This window comes from Brachycentrus maculatus, unplaced genomic scaffold (assembly GCF_059751285.1).
Source record: "Brachycentrus maculatus isolate JH-2025_06_01 unplaced genomic scaffold, ASM5975128v1 h1tg000173l, whole genome shotgun sequence".
NCBI lineage: Eukaryota > Metazoa > Arthropoda > Insecta > Trichoptera > Brachycentridae > Brachycentrus > Brachycentrus maculatus.
Genome location: NW_028280926.1, coordinates 2217236 through 2240173, shown reverse-complemented (window position 1 = coordinate 2240173; position 22938 = coordinate 2217236). Strand labels below are relative to the sequence as shown.

The 22938-nt window shown below is 34.6% G+C and overlaps 1 protein-coding gene across 2 annotated transcripts in view; it reads left to right on the top strand.

Annotated features, from left to right (window-relative positions):
• The window catches only part of LOC148308207 (HEAT repeat-containing protein 5B), a 119052-nt gene that overhangs the window by 64899 nt on the left and 31215 nt on the right, over positions 1–22938 (top strand). For both annotated transcript variants that reach the window (XM_088262095.1, XM_088262094.1), the window contains exons 3-11: positions 13156–13370; positions 15517–15664; positions 16482–16699; positions 17070–17155; positions 17399–17556; positions 18610–19026; positions 20750–20900; positions 21453–21641; positions 22726–22844. In XM_088262095.1, the coding sequence (XP_088118221.1) occupies positions 13156–13370; positions 15517–15664; positions 16482–16699; positions 17070–17155; positions 17399–17556; positions 18610–19026; positions 20750–20900; positions 21453–21641; positions 22726–22844 (1701 nt within the window). The remainder of the gene's footprint in view (positions 1–13155; positions 13371–15516; positions 15665–16481; positions 16700–17069; positions 17156–17398; positions 17557–18609; positions 19027–20749; positions 20901–21452; positions 21642–22725; positions 22845–22938) is intronic.

Genomic DNA, 22938 nt, shown 5'->3' with positions numbered 1-22938 from the left:
CCATTACACTACAGAGGCGGACTGTTATGGCAGAATATTGTTATTATAATATATCATAGAAAAAAATAGTTTTTATTGATTCAATCCAAATGATATCCGCCTCCCTTATATTGTGTCAACCCCAATGTATGGAAGTGAAGCATTGAGTTGGCAAAAGAAGGATGAATGTAGACTTAATGCAGTCGAAATGCGATTTCTGACAGGAATGTGCGGCAAAACGATGAAGAATATATATATATATATATATATATATATATATATATATATATATATATATATATATATATATATATATATATATATATATATATATATATATATATATATATATATATATATATATATATATATATATATATATATATATATATATATATATATATATATATATATATATATATATATATATATATATATATATATATATATATATATATATATATATATATATATATATATATATATATATATATATATATATATATATATATATATATATATATATATATATATATATATATATATATATATATATATATATATATATATATATATATATATATATATATATATATATATATATATATATATATATATATATATATATATATATATATATATATATATATATATATATATATATATATATATATATATATATATATATATATATATATATATATATATATATATATATATATATATATATATATATATATATATATATATATATATATATATATATATATATATATATATATATATATATATATATATATATATATATATATATATATATATATATATATATATATATATATATATATATATATATATATATATATATATATATATATATATATATATATATATATATATATATATATATATATATATATATATATATATATATATATATATATATATTGATTTGGCGTTTTTTTGTAGAACTCTATTTTAATTTATGTATTTATTTTTAAATCAAACACAGATTTTTGAGTCTACTAAGTTGTATTTTACTAACAAAAACACATAAAAGAATTAATATTGTGACAGTTGTTTCGCCTTATTATGGCATTTTCAACCGAATACAATTGTCACAATATTAATTTTTTATGTGTTTTTGTTAATAAAATACAACTTAATTTTGTGGACTCAAAAAATCTGTGTTTGATTAAAAAATTAATGCATAAATTAGAATAGATATTCAAATGGTGATATAATGAAAGAATATTAGGCTGAGATAGGCATTATCGATAAAATCAAGAAAGGTGTGTTAAGATGGTTTGGGCATGTGAATCGTATGTATGAAGAAAGAACAGTAAAACAAAATTTATGAGGCGAACGTGTTTGGTAACAGAAACAGTAGAAGACTGAGTAAAATTTGGCTTGATCAAGATTATTTGGGCGTGGTCAGGTCAGGACTCGGAATAATCGGCGGGTATGTAATAGGAGATGCATGAATGTGGAAGAGGTGAAAATTGTTTACAAAGACAGATAGGTGTGGCGATCTATTCTCTTTGCCTACCCCTGCGGGGAAACGGCATGATGGTAAGTCAGTTAGTTAGTTTGAATAATATAACTCTTAAAAATACATTCAAAATCACATCTGCAATATTGTACGTGTCGTGTTTTGCGACAATTTTCCACCCAAATGTCGGCTCTGTTGTTTAATTTTAAAAAAATGTACATGCTCACAAAGTACAGTGAATATGTTACCAAGTCCTAGTATAATTAGGAAAGGGTTAATCTGTTTTCTCATGTTTTATGACAGTTTTTAGCGATAATAGTTATAATAACGCATGTAACATGGTGTAATCATGGTTTTACGGCCTTATTCACAATGAACGTGTCGCCTTAATGCAGGTGGTATTCTCAAAGTCTTCCATTAAACTTAAAAGCATCATTAGAAATTAATTAGAGTTATTATACAGACCTGAATGATGGAAGTTTAACTTCCGAAACATGTAGTCTATAATAAAACTCAAGTGGTAAAAAACAAGTGTTTTCTTTAATCATTAGAAATTAAGTTCCGTTTTACAACGGAAAAAAACCTTCTTTTTACGATTCATAACTGATTCTAAATGACGGATCAATTAATGACAGGTCTTACTTTATAAAAAAAAACTAACTAACCATCACGCCGCTTCCCCGCAGGGGTAGGCAGAGAGAATAGAGCGCCACACCACTCTGTCCTTGCAAACATTCTTCGCCTCTTCCACGTTCATGCATCTCCTCATACATACCCGCCGATTGTTACGACTCCTAACTCTCGGTCTTACTTTAGTATGACTAAAATTAATGGTAGGTACTAGTTATAATGATATCTTTTTCAAACTTAAGTGTTACTTAAGTTGATGAAACTATTGTAGTTATATGCTTCTTAATTAAAAACTTAGTGTTACTTAAATTAATGCTACCAGTTATAATGCAATTTTTTTTACACTTAAGTGTTTTTTTTAAAATTAATGCTACGAATTATTTATTTATTTATTTATTTTATTTATTTTTCATAATACATAGATACATTCAAATATACATATTCATTTCATATATACATTTATTATATGTATTACGGCTCTTTAGGCATGGCCTGTGTTGAGCCGAATACTAACATGTTAATACAATTTTTATATTATTATTTTTATTTTTTAATAATATTTTATTTTTTCATTATTAGATTATAAACATAACATTCAGGAGATACAAAAATAATTTACAGTTCAAAGGTTTTTCAATAAGATAATTACACCTGGACTTTAATTAATTCACTTTCTACCTGAAATTCAATTGAAATGCTATGGTTTTTTTTTAAACTTACATGTAATTTAAATTAATGCTAATAGTTATGATAGATACCAGTCTTTTGAAAACTTAAGTCTTACTGAAATGAATGGTACTAGTTATAGTGCTGTTTTTTTTTAAACTTACATATTAATGCTACTACTTATTATACCAGACTTCACATCACCGAGAGATCAAATAGACACTTCGTCAGTACCCTATGCACCAGGGTTCGGAAAGTATTAGTAATAATAAAAAATATTAATAATAAAACAGATTATAGGATATATAGATAAAAGGTCCGTGCAATCACTTTTTTCATATGTATTTTAATTAACAATAACACTTTTTGAGAATAGGTACCCATGGCTTTCCAGGGATGTGAAAGTTGGTATATTAATCACGGAAAGACCCCCCGAGACAGGACACAATGAGGAAGGATGGGAGCTTTTCGGGCTTTATGTTTCAAAATTAGCAGCGGTCCGTACCGAAAACAAAGCTCGCGAATAATAAATACACCCCTTTCTACCAATTGAATTTTATCTAGACAGCTTTTACGTGTCATTTCTGACAGTTGAATTTTATTACAGCGTCCTCATCTGTTTTTTTAGGCTACAAAATTGCCGAATAGAAATTCTAAATTTTCACTGCTTAAATACCAATGAATTGCAATCTCTCAGGCGAATGTGAGGCCAAACGATGTATGATACATATTCGAATGGTGATTTCAGAAAAAAATGCGAGGCTGAGATAAGAATTATCGATAAAGGTAAGAGAGGTGCGTTGAGATGGTTTGGGATACCAATGAATTGCGACCTCTCATACGAATTTGCAGTAAATGGATGTACGATAGATTTTGAATGTATAATAGGGAAATAATGAATCGCTAAGATAAGCATTATCGATTAAGTCAAGAAAGGTATGTTGAGATGGTTTTGAACATGTGAATCAAATTAAATGACACGAAATAAATTCAAGAAAGATTTATTTTTAATTGGTTTTGTGATGTATTTTTCACATTTACCTTCCCTATCCTTACTATCCTACCCGCAATCTACCCTCTAAAGATAAAATCTTTGCAGGTTATTCATTTTTTTTTTAAAACTTTATGCGGAGTTCCTTTGCGCGGATTTTTGGGGTCCCGTGTAGGTACACTGTGTTATATATCGCTCACTCCTTTCAAGAACGTCATAAATAAAAAAACTTGATTTTTCAGGAGAACGTTTTTAAAGTTTAAAAATATAATACAATGTATTAAAAATAAATATCAAGCCACTTATTAAACTTTTTGCTGTGCAACAGATCTTTTTAGGTAAAACCTGAAGGTTCTTTCTCCATTTGAAAAATATTTAATATATTTAAAAAAAAAATAATAATACCTTTTCTTCAAAATGCAAAAACAACACTTTCTGCCCTGTAGCGGGTAAATATTAAGTTAAAAATATGCCTCTTTTGCTGGGATATAGTATATTTTCTGGGCATTCCGAAAACGTGCATAACTGAAAATTGACGATTTTTTTATTTATGACGTTCTTGAAAGGAGTGAGCGATATGTCCCCTAAAATCTAGGAATAAAATAATCTAGGCCGAGGCGATCGTAACACTGAAGATTTTACTAGTGTCTATCTCCTTCAGGGATGGCGAACGAAGGACCCGTGTGAGAAATTATCTGAGCCGCTTGAACTTTAAATATGATTGTTTTTATTTAAGGTTTAATTGAATATTAAATTTGAAATCTCATCAAAGATGAAGAAGAATATGGAAGTCTGGGCATTTACGGGGCTGACGACCGTCATAGGCTGATTTAAGTGATCACTTTACACACGTGTAACATTCACCAATTCTACCCATTATTGACAACCACATTAATCAAATTCTTGGAAGTTCTATATATATGAACCAATTTAGAAACCTTGTTCTTAAATCACTATAACTTCACTAGAGACATCTATTCGTGAGATGAAAAGAAGCTTTTTATTGAGCAGAAACTCTTATAATAGTATGTATGATAAAATGTCAAAAATAATATGAAAAATAATTACCATAATTTGAGATAATCCAGATTTGTGAACAAGTATTTGGACACACTCAAAATGCTTTAATTTAATAAAGTCTTGCCTTCAAATCTCGGCGTTTGTATCCGAGCAGTTATTTTCACAAATTATGTTTAATAAATCACGACTGCATAAAATAATATATTCATATATTTACGACATATTCTTCATAATTCAAAAAAAATATTAATATTTATGTTCATCGAAATTCGCTTGTGATGTAAATAAAAAATCAAAGTGTTTATTTATTATTCTTTAATTAATTACTCAACCTATGTGACCGACAACGTGGATTTTTATAGTAAATATTAAAATTTTACCATTATTTTTGACATCTCAAGATAGATGAAGAAGAATATGGAAGTCGGGGCATTTATAGGGGCTACGACCGTCATAGGCTGGTTTTTTAAGTGATCACTTGACACACTTGTAACATTCACCAATTTACACATGATTGACAACCACATTATTCAAATTCTTGAAACTTCTAGATATATTGATCTAACTCGGAACATAGTGCTTGACTTCGCTAGAACTTCACTGGAGACATCTATGGTGAGATGATAGAAAAAAAAAACTCCTAATTGGAGGCAATCCAAATTTGTGTACAAGTATTTTGACGCACTCAAAATGTTGGAAACAATTTTTACCAACTTGCGAAAAAGGTTTGCCATCTCTGATCTACTTGGTACTCTAACATAGTTATAGTAACCCGCCTTCGTTAGCAGAAGACCGCAGAGGTAAACATCGCCGGCCACACACATCGTAAAGATTTTGTCACACACGTCGCGTCCAAATGCTTGTATAATATTTGCCGATTTTTATGGCGAACCGGTACGATTTTCCCGGATCGGTGACAGATGTGTGAAAAACAAAAATGCGCGCATTCAACAGATAAGTATTCGCCTTTGTAATGTTATGGTTAGTACGTTTTGCTATCTTGTATGAGATTCCGGGTACACTTCGCGTTCGAGCTATATGAAAAATAAGCGTATAATATTACACATTTTTATCGATTGTTGCGCGGTATGATCGATAATTCTGAAATTGTCCGGAGCATTGGTCTATATGTTCCCGATAGTTACCTAAGACAGCATCGGCATAGATTGATTCACATTCCTATACCGAGGACCAACCAGCCGATGGTTATGCCTGTAGGAAAAGCTACCGCTATGTTGAACAATACCTCATTAGATATTGATCTGTTCCATGTGTCTGAATGAGTTTTCCGAAGCGGGATTCTTCTACACCTTTTACAATAATATTCTTGCATATTTTCGATTTTAATGTATACTCTTTAATTTTTTTAGTTTGTAATGTTAATTGAAAATAAATAAATTGAATTGAAATTGAATATGAAGCGACGTGTGAATTATATCACATACGAGTGTATGATGAGTTCCAAAAATATAATAGCGTGTTTGTCAATCATGGGTAGAATGATGTATGCCTTCCAAAATTTTTAATAACGTGTTTGTCAATAATGAATGTTACACGTGCATAAAGTGAATACTTAAACCAGACTATGACATGTAGATGATGAAAAATATGGAAGTCTGGGCATTTACTATGAAATATAGTGTAAATGTATGTAAAATCACTGCAAATAAGTTTTTACAGTGGAAATATAGCACAATGATTAAAGAAAACACTTGTTTTATACTACTTGAGTTTTTATTAAAGACTACATGTTTCCGAAGTTAAACTTCCATCATTCAGGTGTGTATAATAACTGTTTATTATACAGACCTTTTGTCCGCCTCCATAGTGTAATGGTCAGTACGCTCGGCTACCGTTCTGGAGGTCCCGGGTTCGATTCCCAGGGGGGGGTCAAATAAATATAAGTGATTTTTTCACTCTAATATTTATTTAATATCACCCTGGACTGGTACCTGAAGCGGAGGGCTGATCACCTTTCCTTCATGTGTTAACGATCAAGATAACACTGCGTTTATATGCGGTGCCCTATGCACCACTGGGGTGCGGATAAGGGTTTGAAGATGATGAATACAAACCTGAATGATGGAAGTTTAACTTCTGAAACATGTAGTCTTTAATAAAAACTCAAGTGGTATAAAACAAGCGTTTTATTTAATCATTGTAACATGTCTTACCACAAAGTTAATGCCGAAACAATAAATGAAATACAGCACCTACATATATATTTTTTTAATTTTATGCGTGTAAACTGGAGATGTTTTTAAAGTAAGTAAAATCCGTATGCCTAGTATAAATCACGAAACAGTAAATTATATTGAAATTTTATTATTAAAGCTACCGTTTTGCGCAAGTTATTATTTCTCGAAACAGACACTTCGTACAAAGTACGCGCCGTGAAGTCCTCATTAATATTCCGTCCGCGGCCCTGCGGCATCTTGCTGAAACCGCACTCGTTCATGATTTTCAGACGTCTGCTTCCCGAAAATGTGGATAACTTATTCAAACAATTTGCCTAATTTATTGGTACATATTCGTGAAACTGGTCTGAAAAAAATATGTATTTAAATTAAGTTTCGTGAATTTTCTTTGCCTTACATAAGGCAAAGAAAATTCAGGCGGCCGTCCACCTCCGTAGTGTAATTAATAGTCAGCACGCTCGGCTACCGTTCTGGAGGTCCCGGGTTCGATTCCCAGAGGGGGGGGTCTAACAAATATAAGTGATTTTTTCACTCTAATATTTATTCCAAATTACCCTGGACTGGTACCTGAAGCGGAGGGCTGATCACCTTTCCTTCGTGTGTTAACGATCAAGATAACACTGTGTTTATATGATTCAGTGCCCTATGCACCATTGGGGTGCGGATAAATGTTAATTAATTTATTATTATATTGTATAAAAATTTCAAACGTCTCGACATTGCAACGAGGAATAACTTAGGAAATGTACGGTAGATACCAGATTTTTAAAACAGTAAAAAGTACCTCTGCTTAATAAAAGCTTTTCTCATTTCAACATAGATGGCTGTTGCGAACTCACATGTTCTGGGTCACGAGATTGATCAATATATTTAGGAGATCCAAAAATAAAAAGTAGTGTGGTTGTCAATAATGGGTAGAATTGGTGAATGTTACACGTGTGTAAAGTGATTACTTAACCAGCGTATGACGGTCGTCAGCCCCGTAAATGCCCAGACTTCCATATTCTTCTTCATCTTTGATGAGATGTCAAAAAAATATTAAGGTGTCATTTACAAACATTTACATTAACATAACATTTACAAAATCCCCAGACTTCCATATTCTTCTTCATCTTTGATGAGATGTCAAAAAATAATATGAAAATACTCCTATAATTGGAGATAATCCAGACCAGACTTCCATATTCTTCTTCATATTTAATGAGATGTCAAAACATAATATGAAAAAAAGACATCACAACAACCCAGACCAATTGAAAATAAATCTTTCTTGAATTTATTATGCATTTGGCGGGAATCGAACCGCGACGCTAGTTTCGCAGTCGAGCGTCTACCCACGCCTGCCGTAATGTAATGCCAAAATGTCGTATGTAACGCCGGAAATTTGTCAAGGATTGAACAAGTTTCAGAGCAACTTATCGAAATAATAAACCCTTCATGATAGTTTTCAGGATCGCACAAATCGCTCACTCCTTTCAAGAACGTCATAAAACAAAAATCGTCAATTTTGAGTTGTGCTTGTTTTTGGAATGCTTAGAAAATGTACTATATCCCAGCAAAAGAGGCATATTTTTTACTTAATATTTACCCGCTACAGGGCAGAAAGTGTTATTTTTGCATTTTGAAGAAAACGTTTTGTTTAATTATTTTTTTAAATAAACTAAATATTTTTCAAATGGAGAAAAAACCTTAAGGTTTTACCTAAATAGATCTGTTGCACAGTAAAAAGTTCAATAAGTGACTTGATATTTATTTTTAATACATTGTGTTATATTTTTAAACTTTAAAAACGTTCTCCTGAAAAATCAAGTTTTTTGATTTATGACGTTCTTGAAAGGAGTGAGCGAAATGTCGCCTTTCGAACGACCGTTTGGGCATCCTTGATATATTATATATCTACGTATACACATTGTTCAACGAAACATTAGCTTAAATAATTAATTTCCCTAAAAATGGAAATACGACTCGGCCACCAACGAAAGTCTTAGATGACAAACACCCTCTATTCACCCTTTCAAAAATTTAATATATAATGATGTCGGAACTCTTTTAAAGCTTGCTTTATTATACGTTTTTCTTTACGGTGTGGCCATAAAGTAAATTAACATTCTTCCGAAAACTCACCTTATATTTTTTAAACACTATAAGTATATGCATAATGTATATGGAATTCGTTCAGTAAACATAACGGTCAAATATATTATATTTTTATTTAATATAATATTTTTTTTTATACAATTTAATACCATTGCTATACATTTCTACTTAGTACATTAATACTTAAATTAATCTTATTATTTCATTTTTAATTAATGTTTTACTTAGTAAATACCACTCTTTCTTAAAATCTACTGTGACACGTGTTTCGATGCATTTCGCATAATTTTCAAACACGGAATGCATCGAAACACGTGTCATAGTAGATTTTAAGAAATAGTGGTATTCACCAAGTAAAACATCAATTAAAAATGGATAGATTTTACCACAAAGTGACTGCCGAATCAATTAATGAAACTTATTATTTTAGTTGCGCTGATCCTCTCCAAAAAAAATACTGAGCTCCTGTGCTTGCACCGGGACTTTTTTCTTCTTTTAAACGCTTGTTTTTTTTACCACTTGAGTGTTATATTTAAACGACTGGTTTCGGAAGCTACATATGCTTTTATCTACAGGTTTGAATATAAACCCGTAGATGGAAATAAACAAGTGTTTTATTTGTAATTAAATAATGTCTTACCACAAAGTGAATGCTAAAAGAATAAATAACATTAACATAATAGTACACACACTTCATGTTTTGATCTGAACAATAATTCCAGACTTTGAATTTATAACAATAAAATATCTTCAAAACCTTTGGTTGCGTTTTGGTGAAGTAGATTTTGAAATTTTCTTGGTTCTCCTGCGATTCCCATCCATCTCTTTGGTGGTCTGCCCGGGAGTCATCTACTCGGTTGGCCGTGCAGTGCAATGTGGGGGAGTCTGGATGGTATTTAATACGTTGGTGAACTTGATTCAAGACGATCTGCTTTTAAATCATCTAATATAATTAATAAAGCTGAATATATCATTCCTTAGTAAAGAGATGCTAAAAGAAAATGTATACAAAAATATTACGTTGCGATCCCCTTAAAATGTCATGTTTCCAGCAGGACGAGGGTCACGTCACTCAAAGTGATATTAAAAAGGCGTAAAAAAATATAAATTGTATAAATCATAGACGTCAACCGGCCATTGAATTCTCGCGAGCTTTTGAACGCAAGTCAAATTAAAGCTCGAAAATAAATAAGAAGCCTTATAAAATATTCAATAAAATATTCGGACCTTTTTCGGCGGCGGACGCATCCACCATCCTCGGGGGGATGCCAAAACTCAATGGTCCGGTAAATTCTCCCTCGCATGTACAACCGTTTGTGAGCGGGGTGGAAAATTTTACGTTTCAAAAGCGAATCGGTATAGAAAGGGAAATATGTACAACGATAATAAGAAAAGCGACGGGTGACGTGTAATTTATCTGACGTCAATTCCTTCTTCTTCCTGGCTCTATCCCAACTTGTTTATGATAGAAGGACCTGAGGTTGTAGGTCCTTTTATTATATTCAACGTCACCTAGGCCATGCCTTCGAATCATGTTATATTTGTGTATCATCCATGAATTTGTTGGTCTTCCTCAATTCTATTCCTTTCTTGCTCTATGCCAACTTATCGTCTTTGAAGACTACGGGATCAGCTCTCTTCTTCCTCAGGTTATAGGTCCTTCTATCAAATACAACGTCACCTAGGCATACCTTGGAATCATGTTATGTTTCTGTAGCATCCGTGAATTTTTAAGTCTTCCTCTAGATGTCTTTCGAGGAAGATTCATGGCGATCGCCTGGTTTACAATATATTCAGATTATCTACGCCCTATGTGCCCATACCAACTCAATTGCCTTTCCTCTACCTTACTATTGATATCAGTTACGCCCAGGCTTCCAAGAATGCGTGAACTGTTTATTTTGTCTCTAAGGGACACTCCAGCTGACCATCTAAGCATTCGCATTTCAACAGTTTCTAGTTGCCTCGAGTAGTTGTTATCTCACGTCGATTCCTGCAGCCAAAAATGCATTTGACATTCTGTTCGTGTAACACGCGTCTAACTTCAACTTAACATGTGACACGAGTTTCAACAGGAGTGAGAAAAAACCCAGTGTGAAATTTTGTACCTATCTCTTTATTTTTTTTAAAACGTGTTCTATATTATTACAAAAAGAGTTCATAGGAAGTGAAAGCTTTTAATATAATCGGCTTGGTAAACAAAAATGAAATACTTTTTTTTAAAGTTAAACCTCTTTTGTTGCGATTTGATAATTGAACGAGAATCGTGAGTGAAATTTCAAAGATGCGTCACGTTTTTTAGGCACATTTCGTCACAAGAGAGAGAAGAACTATATAAAACAAAGAGAAGGAGAAAAAGATCTATACATTCCGACGCTACGGTAGTGGAACAAAAGAATGCGAAAGATATCCATTTCGGAAAAAATAACTAACTTTATCGGATTTTCTTTGGTTATGATAATAAAAGGCAAAATTTGAATATTCCTCAGCACCTAAAAGCGCGCATTGACTCGAGTCTTTTGACACGACCCTTTGTAATAGGAGATATCCTTTATGTCTTCATAAGAAAGGACCTTTGACACGAGTAGATATGTAAAGGTAACTGACACTACAGTAGGGTCTCAATTTACGTCGGGGCGATGTTCGGAAAGTATGACGCATGTCGAAATGACGACACACCTTTTCATAAGATCGTATTTAGCGTCGTGAAAACTTTTCTTATACAGGTTTTTCACTTCAAACTGGACTAAATCAAATCATTCCCTAGGCAACAAATACGAATTTCATTAATGGATTCGGCAGCCACATTATTGGCAATATTTATCCATTTTTAATTTTAATTTTACTTGGTAAATACCACTATTTTTTTTAAATATACTATGACACATGTTTCAATGCATTCCGCATCATTATACGGTGTTTAAAAATGATGCGGAATGTATCGAAACATGTTACAATTAATAGGTTTTAAGGAATGTTGATATTTACCAAAAATTTAAATCGAAAATGAAAAAGTCATTTTAGTAATATTGAATTATACAGAAGCGTTACAACCATAAAAAGTACAAGAGAACATTGATGAATAGGCGAAAAATAATTGCAAACAAAGTGGTGTGGCATTTTATTCTATTTGCCTACCCCTGTGGGAAAGCAACGTGTTAGTTGGTTAAGATGTTTCGTGTTTACTGCCTACTGAAAATAAATGTTTTTTTTTTCTTTCATAAAACGTTAGTTGAAATGACGCATATCGAGTTGACGCAAATCGAGACTAGGTAAGAGTGTATTCAGCGCCTAAATGAACCCTACCCATTGACTTTTCCTTTATTCTCGGATTTCCGCAATATGTTACAAAATGGGCAGGTACGATGTAACCTTACACCATGTAACCAAGGGAGATGTCACCCTTTAATTTGCTCCATTGTATGTATATGGGAGTATTATAGATTTTTTTTTGCCAGATAATATAACAAAGTATAACTAATTATTCCCCGCAAGGGTGGGCAGAGAGGATAGAACGCCACACCACTCTGTCTTTGGAAACAGTATTCTCCTCTCCCACATTCATGCATCTCCTCATACGTAGTGTAATAGTCGGCAAGCTCGGCTACCGTTCTGGAGGTCCCGAGTTCGATTACCAGGGGGGGGGGGTCAAATAAATATAACTGATTTTTTTATTTATTTAATATTACCCTGGACTGGTACCTGAAATGGAGGGCTGATCACCTTTCCTTCATGTGTGTTAAAAAATATTATATCGATAATATTGGACCACGGATCAAAATAATAAACAAATAAAAAACTATAAAATACTGAAAATATGTGTAAAATGTCAATTTTCTAATACTATCTGTTTATTTTAAAAGTATCCTGTATATAAAATATTATGGATGAGCATGTGTCCACGATCATAACACTGCGTTTATATGATGCAGTGCCCTATGCACCATTGGGGTGTGGAAAAGGGTTTGAAGAAGAAGAAAACTTTAATTAACAATGGATTTTTGTTACTTTTAACAAACAAAAGCAAAACAAAAACATTTTTTTTATAATTAAAATAAATATATATTTTTAAATGTTTGCAGTCGGACATCAAGGGGTGCCAGCAGAAGCTGGTGGCGCAGCTGACGGCGCTGGTGGAGGGCGGCGCGTCGGGCCCGCCCACGCGCCGCCTGCTGGCGCGCTGCCTGGCCACGCTCTTCTCCGTGGGCGACACCTTCCTGCTGTTCGACACCGTCAACAAGTGCAACGACATCCTCAGGAGCAAGGACGACTCGCCCAGCTACCTGCCCACCAGGCTGTGAGTACCACTCCTTGTCAACAACATTTTGACTGTTTATCGTAACTGCAGACAGTTGGTAGAATTCCATATTGAATTGTTGGGTAATATATCCAAAATAAAACAAGGTTTGTTGGATTGAATTCTACATTTATTTATGTAAATGTTAATACGTGACACGTTTCGTTTTCTTAGGACTTTATCAAACACTCTCGAGTGTTACATTGTCAAACGAGTGAACATTATCAAACACTCCGAGAGTGTTTGATAATAATGTCCTAAGAAGACAAAACGCGTCACGTATTAACATATACATAAATAAATGTAGAATTCAATCCAACAAACCTTGTTTTATTTTGGATATAGTACCCAACAATTATGACTGTGTCCAAATACTTGTATATTGTAGGTAGCTCCAAGTGAGTGACTGCTTTCTGGGAGAGACTAATCTAGAATGCCGCTTGGCAGACTATGCGGGTTATACACAAGATAACGGGATGTTGTTGTCATCGCATTTGTTTGCTAAATCATTTCCACCATAATCTTTTCTCCAATTCATTCCAGTGAAGCAACGTTGAGGTAGTATTTTACAAAAATGGCGATATATAAATTATTTAAATTTATTATTATTATTGAAATGACTGTGTCACCAACATACCCATATTCCTTTCTCACATTTTGGGTGTGTAGAATTCCTTGTTCACAAATCATGAGGCGTTTTTTCAACGCGGCATTCGTTTTTTACCAGAAGAAAAGTAGGCGCCAAAACCAGGCGTACTTCTGAATTCATTGAATTGAACTCACAAGTCAAAGGTATCTAAGACTATTGCATGTATACAAGTTCCAAAAATTAATGCAATATAGATGTTCAATAATGGGTAGAATGGTGAACGTTACACAAGTGTATAAAGTGATCGCTTGAGCTAGCCAAATACCAGGTTGTAAGCTCTGGGATACTCAGACTACCATCTTCTTTGATTTGATCAACATAGAATAAGAAACGCCAGGATCAGGGAAATATGCGAGATCGAAGATGTCGTTAGGTGGGGAAGGCAACGAAGGAGACAATGGTATGTGAGGAGAATGGAACCATCCAGACTCCCCCACATCGCACTGTACGGCCAACCCCATGGTAGACGACTCCAGGGCAGACCACCAAATCGATAGCTGGAAATCGACATCGTAAGAGGCTAATCCCTCTTAAAAACAGCCCGCAAGGCCTACAACAAGATAAAAAAGAAGAAGAAGAAGGTCATCAATCATGGGTACAATGGTGAACATTACACAACAAAAAAGTTTACTGATATAGGAATATGAGGATCTCGATCTCTCATTGGGTGGTTCAAGTAATCACTTTAAATGTTGTGTAATATTCACCATTGTACGCATGATTGGTAACCATATCGCTCACTCCTTTCAAGAACGTCATAAATCAAAATAACTTGATTTTTCAGGAGAACGTTTTTAAAGTTTGAAAATATAATACAATGTATTAAAAATAAATATCAAGCCACTTACTGAAGTTTTTACTGTGCAATAGATCTTTTTAGGTAAACTCTGAATGTTTTTTCTCCATTTGAAAAATATTTATTATATTCAAAAAAATAAAAAAAACAATACCTTTTCTTCAAAATACAAAAACAACACTTTCTGCCCTGGGTAAGTATTAAGTTAAAAATATGCCTCTTCTGCTGGGATATAGTACATTTTCTGGGCATTCCGAAAACATGCACAACTGAAAAACGACCATTTTTAATTTATGACGTTCTTGAAAGGAGTGAACGATATATGCTCATATCAGAGTTATATTATCAGACCATTTTCCTAACTCAATAAAGTCATTCATCTTTATTAATAATAATAATAATAAAACCCTTATCCGCACCCCAATGATGCATAGGGCACTGTGTCGTATAAATGTAGTATTATCTTGATCATTTACACATGAAGGAAAGGTGATCAGGCCTCCGCTTCAGGTACCAGTCCATGGTAGTATTGAATAAATATTACAGTGAATAAATCACTTATATTTATTTTACCTCCCTTGGGAATCGAACCCGGGACCTCCAGAACGGTAGCCGAGCGTGCTGACCATTACACTACGGAGGCGGACATTCTATATTACATTCTATATTAAAATATTAATAATATCTTGATTTTTTTTTAGTGCTGCAATCAGCTGTGTTGGCTGCATGTATGAGAAGTTGGGCAGAATGATGGGCAGATCGTATGAAGAAACTGTTCACATCTTGATTAGGTCTCTACGGAGTGCCGAATCACAGACAAGGATAGAGATCATGAACACTCTTGAAAAGGTAAAAATACGTTATTTTGCAAGATAATGAACTGCTTTCAAAGCACTTGGGAGGCAATATATAAAAAAAAACAACAGCTTTTGGTCAAATTGATGCTCAGATGGTCAGCTGGAGTGTCCCTTTGAGACAAAATAAAGATTACACCCATTCGTGGAAACCTGGGTATAACAGACATCAATAGTAAGGTAGAGGAAAGGCAATTGATATGGTATGAGTACATAGGACGCAGAGAACCTGAACATATTGTGAACCAGAAAGTCTCCCTTGAAAGACATCTACAGGAAGACCAAAAAATTTATGGATGTTACAGAAAAATAACATGATTCGAAGGCATGGCCTGGGTTAGGTTGTCCATGATAGAAGGACTTACATACAACCTGAGGATGAGGAGAACTGATTTCAACAGTATACAAAGACAAGTTTGGATGGAGCCAGGAAAAAGTAGAAAGATTTTGGTCAAATTGAATTGTGTGAAGACAAATAGTGCATTGTACATATGCATATACAGTGGAACCTCTCATAATGAGTACAATTAGTTCCACAATCTTACTCGTTGATCAAAAAAAAACTTTTTTGACTGGCGCAGAAGTCCCGGCTCACAAAAGAATGTCGTGAAAAAGTGACTTGCCCTTTCTCTCTCTGTAGCTCGTTATGTGAAATGTCGCTCATTAAGGGAGCAACTTTCTCACATTTTTTTGCTCATTATGAGAGGTTCCACTGTACTATGAAACTATGTACTATGTATTATGAGCTCTTTTGCAATTCTGTGATTAGTGATTTCTGGTCATCAGTAGTAATGAAGGTTTTGTCCCTCCAGGTATGTTGCGGGATGGGTTCGGCCATATCCAACGTGCACAAGGACATCTACAAGGCGGCCAAGCAGTGCCTGACGGATAGATCCATGCCGGTGCGATGTGCCGCCGCCACCTGCCTCATGTCCATGATAGAACACGCCCCGTTCTTGTACACCACGGAACTGGAGAACATGTCCACCCTGTGCTTCAGGGCATTCGACGGAAGCACCTATGAAGTCAGGTTGGTTCAGATCAATTCCCATAATATGGGTAAGCTACTCTTTACAGTGCTTTTACTTATCTGTCTTCCCCATACGTCTTAACCACTCAACTGACGAATTTTGGCAAGAAAATTTGCCTGTGCTGGAAATTGTCACTGACAAGTTGAAACAAGACTGTCCAAACACCGCTCAGGTTATTAAATAAAAACAAATGGGTCAATATTTGACTTTAGCTCTGGTTGTGACCCTTGTGAAAGCAATACTGAATATTTTATGAATATAAAAGAAAAAAATACTGAATATTAATCTTATACTTTATGTTATAAGCAAGGTAAGAAATAATCCAACATCAACTTACACAAAAATTAAGAAATATCACTATGATTTCAGGTGCGCCGTAGCTGAACTCTTGGGCTCGTTGATGGCTGCAACTCAAGCTGGTGAATTGACGGGTCCATTGCTGAAGGGAAACCAAGGTATTATTATTATTATGATTTGGAAAAACAGGCAATGTCCCATTCATTCAGCAAAATATGTGCAGTGTACAAATAAGAGGAATCCAGTGACTGAAATTATCGGCAGTGCATTTTACTTTTAAAAAAAAATGATAGCCGAATTATTGGTAAATTGAATTGTGTGATGATAAGAGTGCATTGCACACAAGCTTCCTCTTAGAAACCGCGTGTGGTACTAATCCTTACGTATGTGATGTTTTCCAGCACAACAAAGTAAGTCCGCTAAGGCGGGTATATCTCTGGAAGAAGCGCTGAGCATATTGATGGGAGGATTCTTAAGAGGCGGGAGCTCATTTCTTAAGGGTGAAATCATCAAAGCAGGGTCTGGTGTCAACCGCGAAATCAGAGTTGGAGTGACACATGTAAGTTTTTCCACCAAAACTATTTTACCTTATTATAATATTTTTTACACTTTTTCTGCAAAATATTGTTAATGTCTTATATGCAATTATCTATATAAATAAAAATGTAAATGTTACTTTATTCTTACATAATTAAATTCATCAAATTTTGAATCTGGGAAGTTATTCACTGATTGCCTTGAAATTTTAACACCACGTTGCATTTAAATATGCACATTTTTGCATCATCTGTAATAGATATTTTTACCTATGACATGTAAAAACATGTTTTTTTTTTACCGTAACGGCAGCGCCTTCTGTTAACTGTTACAACAACAGGTGCAATACTAAACATTTCTCATGGTGGCCAGCGTGCTCTTGACAGCTGCTGTCACTTAGCTTTTTCAATTGCATTTTTTGTTTTATAGATTATTATATTTTCATTACTTCACGAGCATTGTGAAATTGAACATTGTAAATGTGGGCTTTCTTTTTTATTTATTTTCCATTTGATCAGACTGAACCACAGGAATGTGTGCCCGGGTACAGATAGTTATTAATAAAAATTTAAAAAACACAATTTATGATTCTGCCATTGATCTTACCAGCTGTTTTACCTTGCAAAGCAGCTAGCCTTTGATCAGTGTATATTTAGTAATTTATTTATTCCAAACCTTGAGGAGTGTTGAGATCTCTATGATTCATATGGCTAAATTAACTCTTACCACTCTGTAGGCCAGACATTCTGGCCCGTATGATTCCAGTAGTAGGCAGCTCCGTAGGCCACAATGTCTGGCCCGGTGCAGGTATAACTTAAATCACTGATTTCTCTTATCACCCGAGTATATTCTACCAAAAAATATTTCAGATAAATACAGTTAATCTTAATTAACATCGTCATACGAATTGCCAGACAGAGTGTCCCAAAATTAGGGAACCAAAATATTTATTTTAATGGTAGAAAAACGTCGCATTTTTTTGATCAGAGTAGCTGATCAGTTATGAGAAAAAATGGTCAGAGTGGAAAGGGTTAAAAAAATTATGTAACTTTGATTGCTTCATTAATTTTTTCAGGCCTATGTCATATTCATCCAAACAATGGGTGGCTTGTGGCTAGAAAAAAACTTGACAATACTACTCATCCACATCCTGGACCTGGTAGCAAATCCTAAAGCCGCAAGCTCCCACGTGGATGCCGTGTATTCCCGGAAGTGCATCAACTTCATTCTCCGGAGCGTGCTGGGGAAGATGCTCGGGGAGAAGGCTCAGGCTTCGGCTTGCAAGGAGATCGTGCAGATCATCGTCAAGCAGATGAACAGCATCGACTTTAATCCTGAGAACGCCAAGGATTTCAATCAGGAAACGCTGTTCAGTCAACACCTCCTGGTGTGTGGGCTGATAGAGATTGGCAATTTGATGTCGGGGCTCGGAACAGCAGCTCAAAATTTGTTGACCGATCAATCTTTGAACATCGTCGAAGCTATTAGTGCCGTAAGTTTCTCTTTTCAAATAACTTTTGTTTTTATGTAAACGCCATATTAGTTTTTGAGTAATATTGGTAAAAATCATGTCAATGCCTAATTTTTCGTACAATAGAAATAATGGGAGAATATGTGTATCTACAGAATTATTCATCTATGTTGAGATATCAATAAAAATCTTTAATATTTTTTTTGTTGATAATTTTATTTGGCAATCACATAGTGAAAGGATGTTTCTGCCATTGTTAACTTTTGTTTTTATTTTAAACTAAATAATAATAATTATAATCATTGTCATTGTCATTGTCATGTATAATCATTGTCATTGTCATTGTCGTCAATCCAAGATTATGGTTTTTGAAAGAGAAGAATGCAGATCTGAATGTGAAATATTGGTAAACGGAGAGATTTTGGAACAGGTAGATGATTTAGTGTATTTGGGTAGTATGTTTTCTAGGGATGGAAAGATTGATAAAGACATAGAAAGGAGAGTGAATGCTGGGAACAAAGTGAATGGTGCACTGAAATCAGTTATAGCAAATAAAAACCTATCAGCGGAAGCTAAACTGGCAGTGTACAACGGAGTCCTGGTTCCAACTCTAATGTATGGAAGTGAAACATGGAGTTGGCAAAAGAAGGATGAAAGTAGACTGAATGCAGTCGAAATGCGATCTCTCAGAAGAATGTGTGACAAAACATTATATGATAGATGTGCGAATAGTGAAATAAGGAAGGAATGTAAAGCTGAGATAAGCATTATCGATAAAATTAAGAAAGGTGTGTTAAGATGGTTTGGACATGTGGAACGAATGAGTGACGAAAGAACAGTAAAACAAATTTATGAGGCGAATGTTAGTGGGAAAAGAAGCAGAGGAAGACCGAGAAAAACATGGCACGATCAGGTATGTCAAATACTTGAAAGTGGTCAGGTTAGGAGTCGTAATAATCGACGGGTATGTATGAGGAGATGCATGAACGTGGAAGAGGCGAAGAATGTTTGCAAGGACAGAGTGGTGTGGCGCTCTATTCTCTCTGCCTACCCCTGCGGAGAAGCGGCGTGATGGTTAGTTAGTTAGTTACTTTATAATCATTGTTTTAATGCGTTTACCTTCATCATTTTAGAGATTATGACCGCAAAATAAAATTTTCAATACAAGTAACACCTCAGTGCCGGAAATTCAATGTTTAGAAAAGGAAAAAATTGGACACACCAAAAATAATATAACATTTCGATGAATACATAATTAAATTTAGAGCCAATTTAAATTTTTGAACTCTAAGGGCGTTTGTGCGTCCGGCACGTCAGTTAGCGTTTTAAAACGATGATTGGCTTGTACATATTGGATTGTGCTTTTATCCATCTTTCTTCGGATCGGTGTTCTTGATTGGTGCATGAACACCTTGCGCGTAAATTCGATCACGCTAAACTATCGTTGTCACTTTCATTTTTCAAAACCAGACTGCTGGACGGTAAAATTACAGGTAGTGCACAAACGCCCTAACTCTACATCTTACTTACTCTTACATATATTTTAGGAAGATTTTTTTTCTTCCCCATCTTTTTCTGTTTGACTTCCATATTCTTATTCATCTATGATGAAATGATATTATAAAGTGCCCTTGATATAATTATTCCGAAAATGACTCATTATAAATTGGCCATATTTATTACATTGATACATAAAATTTAGAGATTCAGTTTTGAAATTTGTATCATCTTGGTTTCTTGGAAGGTCTTGGTCCATCCGTGTCACGCTGCCAGGCTGGGAGCCGCCTGGTGCCTGCGGTGCATATGTGTAGCTGTTCCGACTCACATAACTATACTCATCGACAGATGTGTTGATGCCATTGAGAATATGAGGACCAGCCCAGAAGCCATATCAGGTATGCAAAGATTTTTGATAAATAAATCAAACCCGATTATATATGTTAATAATATGAATTTTGTATACGTCCAAATCTTTGTATGTATATATCATACATCGTAATGCCATCTATCATGATCACATTTCTACTGGATTCAGTCTACTTTCATCCATATTTTCCCAACTCTTTGGTCACTTACAAGCATTAGAGTTGGTACCTGGACTCAGTCGTGCGCTGCTAGTAGCTAGCAGCATTTAACGCAGACAATATATTTTTAAAAAAAACTGCCTAAAAATATTTTATAAAATAAAACTAGAACTTTGTTTTAACTACTTTTTTATTTAAACATACTTTTCTCGTAGGAGAAAAGTACCAATAAGAAAGTGATTAAAAACAATGTTTTAGTTTTATTATTTAAAGTTTTATAAAATGTGCTACTAAGTATGTTTGAAAAACATCCAAGAAAAGAAAATGCCTTCAATTTCACCAAAATACTTCCAATGATTTATCTTCATATATGCTGCTACATATTTCTAATTCAGCGTGTTAATGAATTATTGTTGATTTCAGGCTACAGTGCAGCACTTGCTGCTGTCCTGGGAGCAGTTCGCCTTTCCCCCCTGGGCGTACCACACAACAGGGGGAAAGTCATCTTCAACACTGCCGAAGAGCTGCTGAGGTCTGCCAGCCAGAACAGTAGGCTATCCCTCAACAGGACTCATGCCGGGTGGCTGCTGATCGGAGCCATCATGACGTTGGGTAGGAACTAGAAACAACTAGAAGTAGTGTTGTGAAATGTGCTCTCGGCACGGGATGACGGTAGATTTAAAACTGTACATTCATCTCTACTAGAGGAGGGGTGGGTCATGACTTGTGAAGCCATTCCAGCGTAGGAAGGAATATTGCCAGTCGGTCAGTTTTTAATCAAAGGTGCTGTATCATGAAGGTGTTTTCTTTATGTAATGTGCTGCATTGTGTTGTTGCCTTTCTATGTCATGGTTAGGATTCCAAAATGTTCCCATTATTTGTTAGGATCGTAATAGGTTTGTGTAAGAAAAAAAAACTTGTGAAAGGGATCCATGATTGAATGTCAATGAATAATGGTTGAGTGGGAAGTACCATAATTGATCTTTTTCTGAAAATGCCCTGGCACTGTTCCGAGTCTGTCTGCTGCGCTGGTTGGGGCTGTGGAGGCATCTGTGTTCTGGTCAATGTCGGTTTGGAATTAGATCTAGCTGACTAACTGAACCAACAAGCTTCTGATCTCTTGCACTGCCCCTACACTGGGGCACTTCTAGAAACTTGGTGATGGTTTAACAAACTTGTTTTTATTTACATTGGCAGTGACAGGGACATTCAGAGCTATGAAACTTAAATTCGCAGTAAAACCGGGATACAATTTTCATCATCCTTCAAACCCTCATCTGCACCCAATGTTGCATAGGGCACTGCATCATATAAACACAGTGTTATCTTGATCATGATCACACGAAGGAAAGGTGATCAGCCCTCCGCTTCAGGCACCAGTCCAGGGTAATATTGAATAAATATTAGAGTGAAAAAATCACTTATATTTATTTATCCCCCCCTGGGAATCGAACCCGGGACCTCCAGTACGGTAGCTGAGTATGCTGACCATTACACTACGGAGGCTGACAAAGGGATACAATTTTACTTCACATTTGCTAATAATTTTCGCAACTTGGTTCATTAAATAAAATTGCTTTGCAAGAGAGGTCTATCAAGAAGCCCAGATGCTTCTGTATCAGATCCGGCAATGCAGTTGGTGGAGCTTTTAATACACATTCAAAATTGTAATTATTTGTCCTTAATTTTTCCACAGGAGTGCCCGTTGTTCGCGGATTACTACCCAGAATGTTGCTGTTGTGGAGGAACAGTTTCCCAAGATCTAATAAAGAGCTCGAATCTGAGAAGGCCCGCGGAGATTCATTCACATGGCAGGTATGTTGTAAACTCGGATTTGGCGACTTCGGTGTATGACTTTTTTGAACAAATTAAATTTACACATTGTTGTCGGCCGGTTTTTTCATCAACC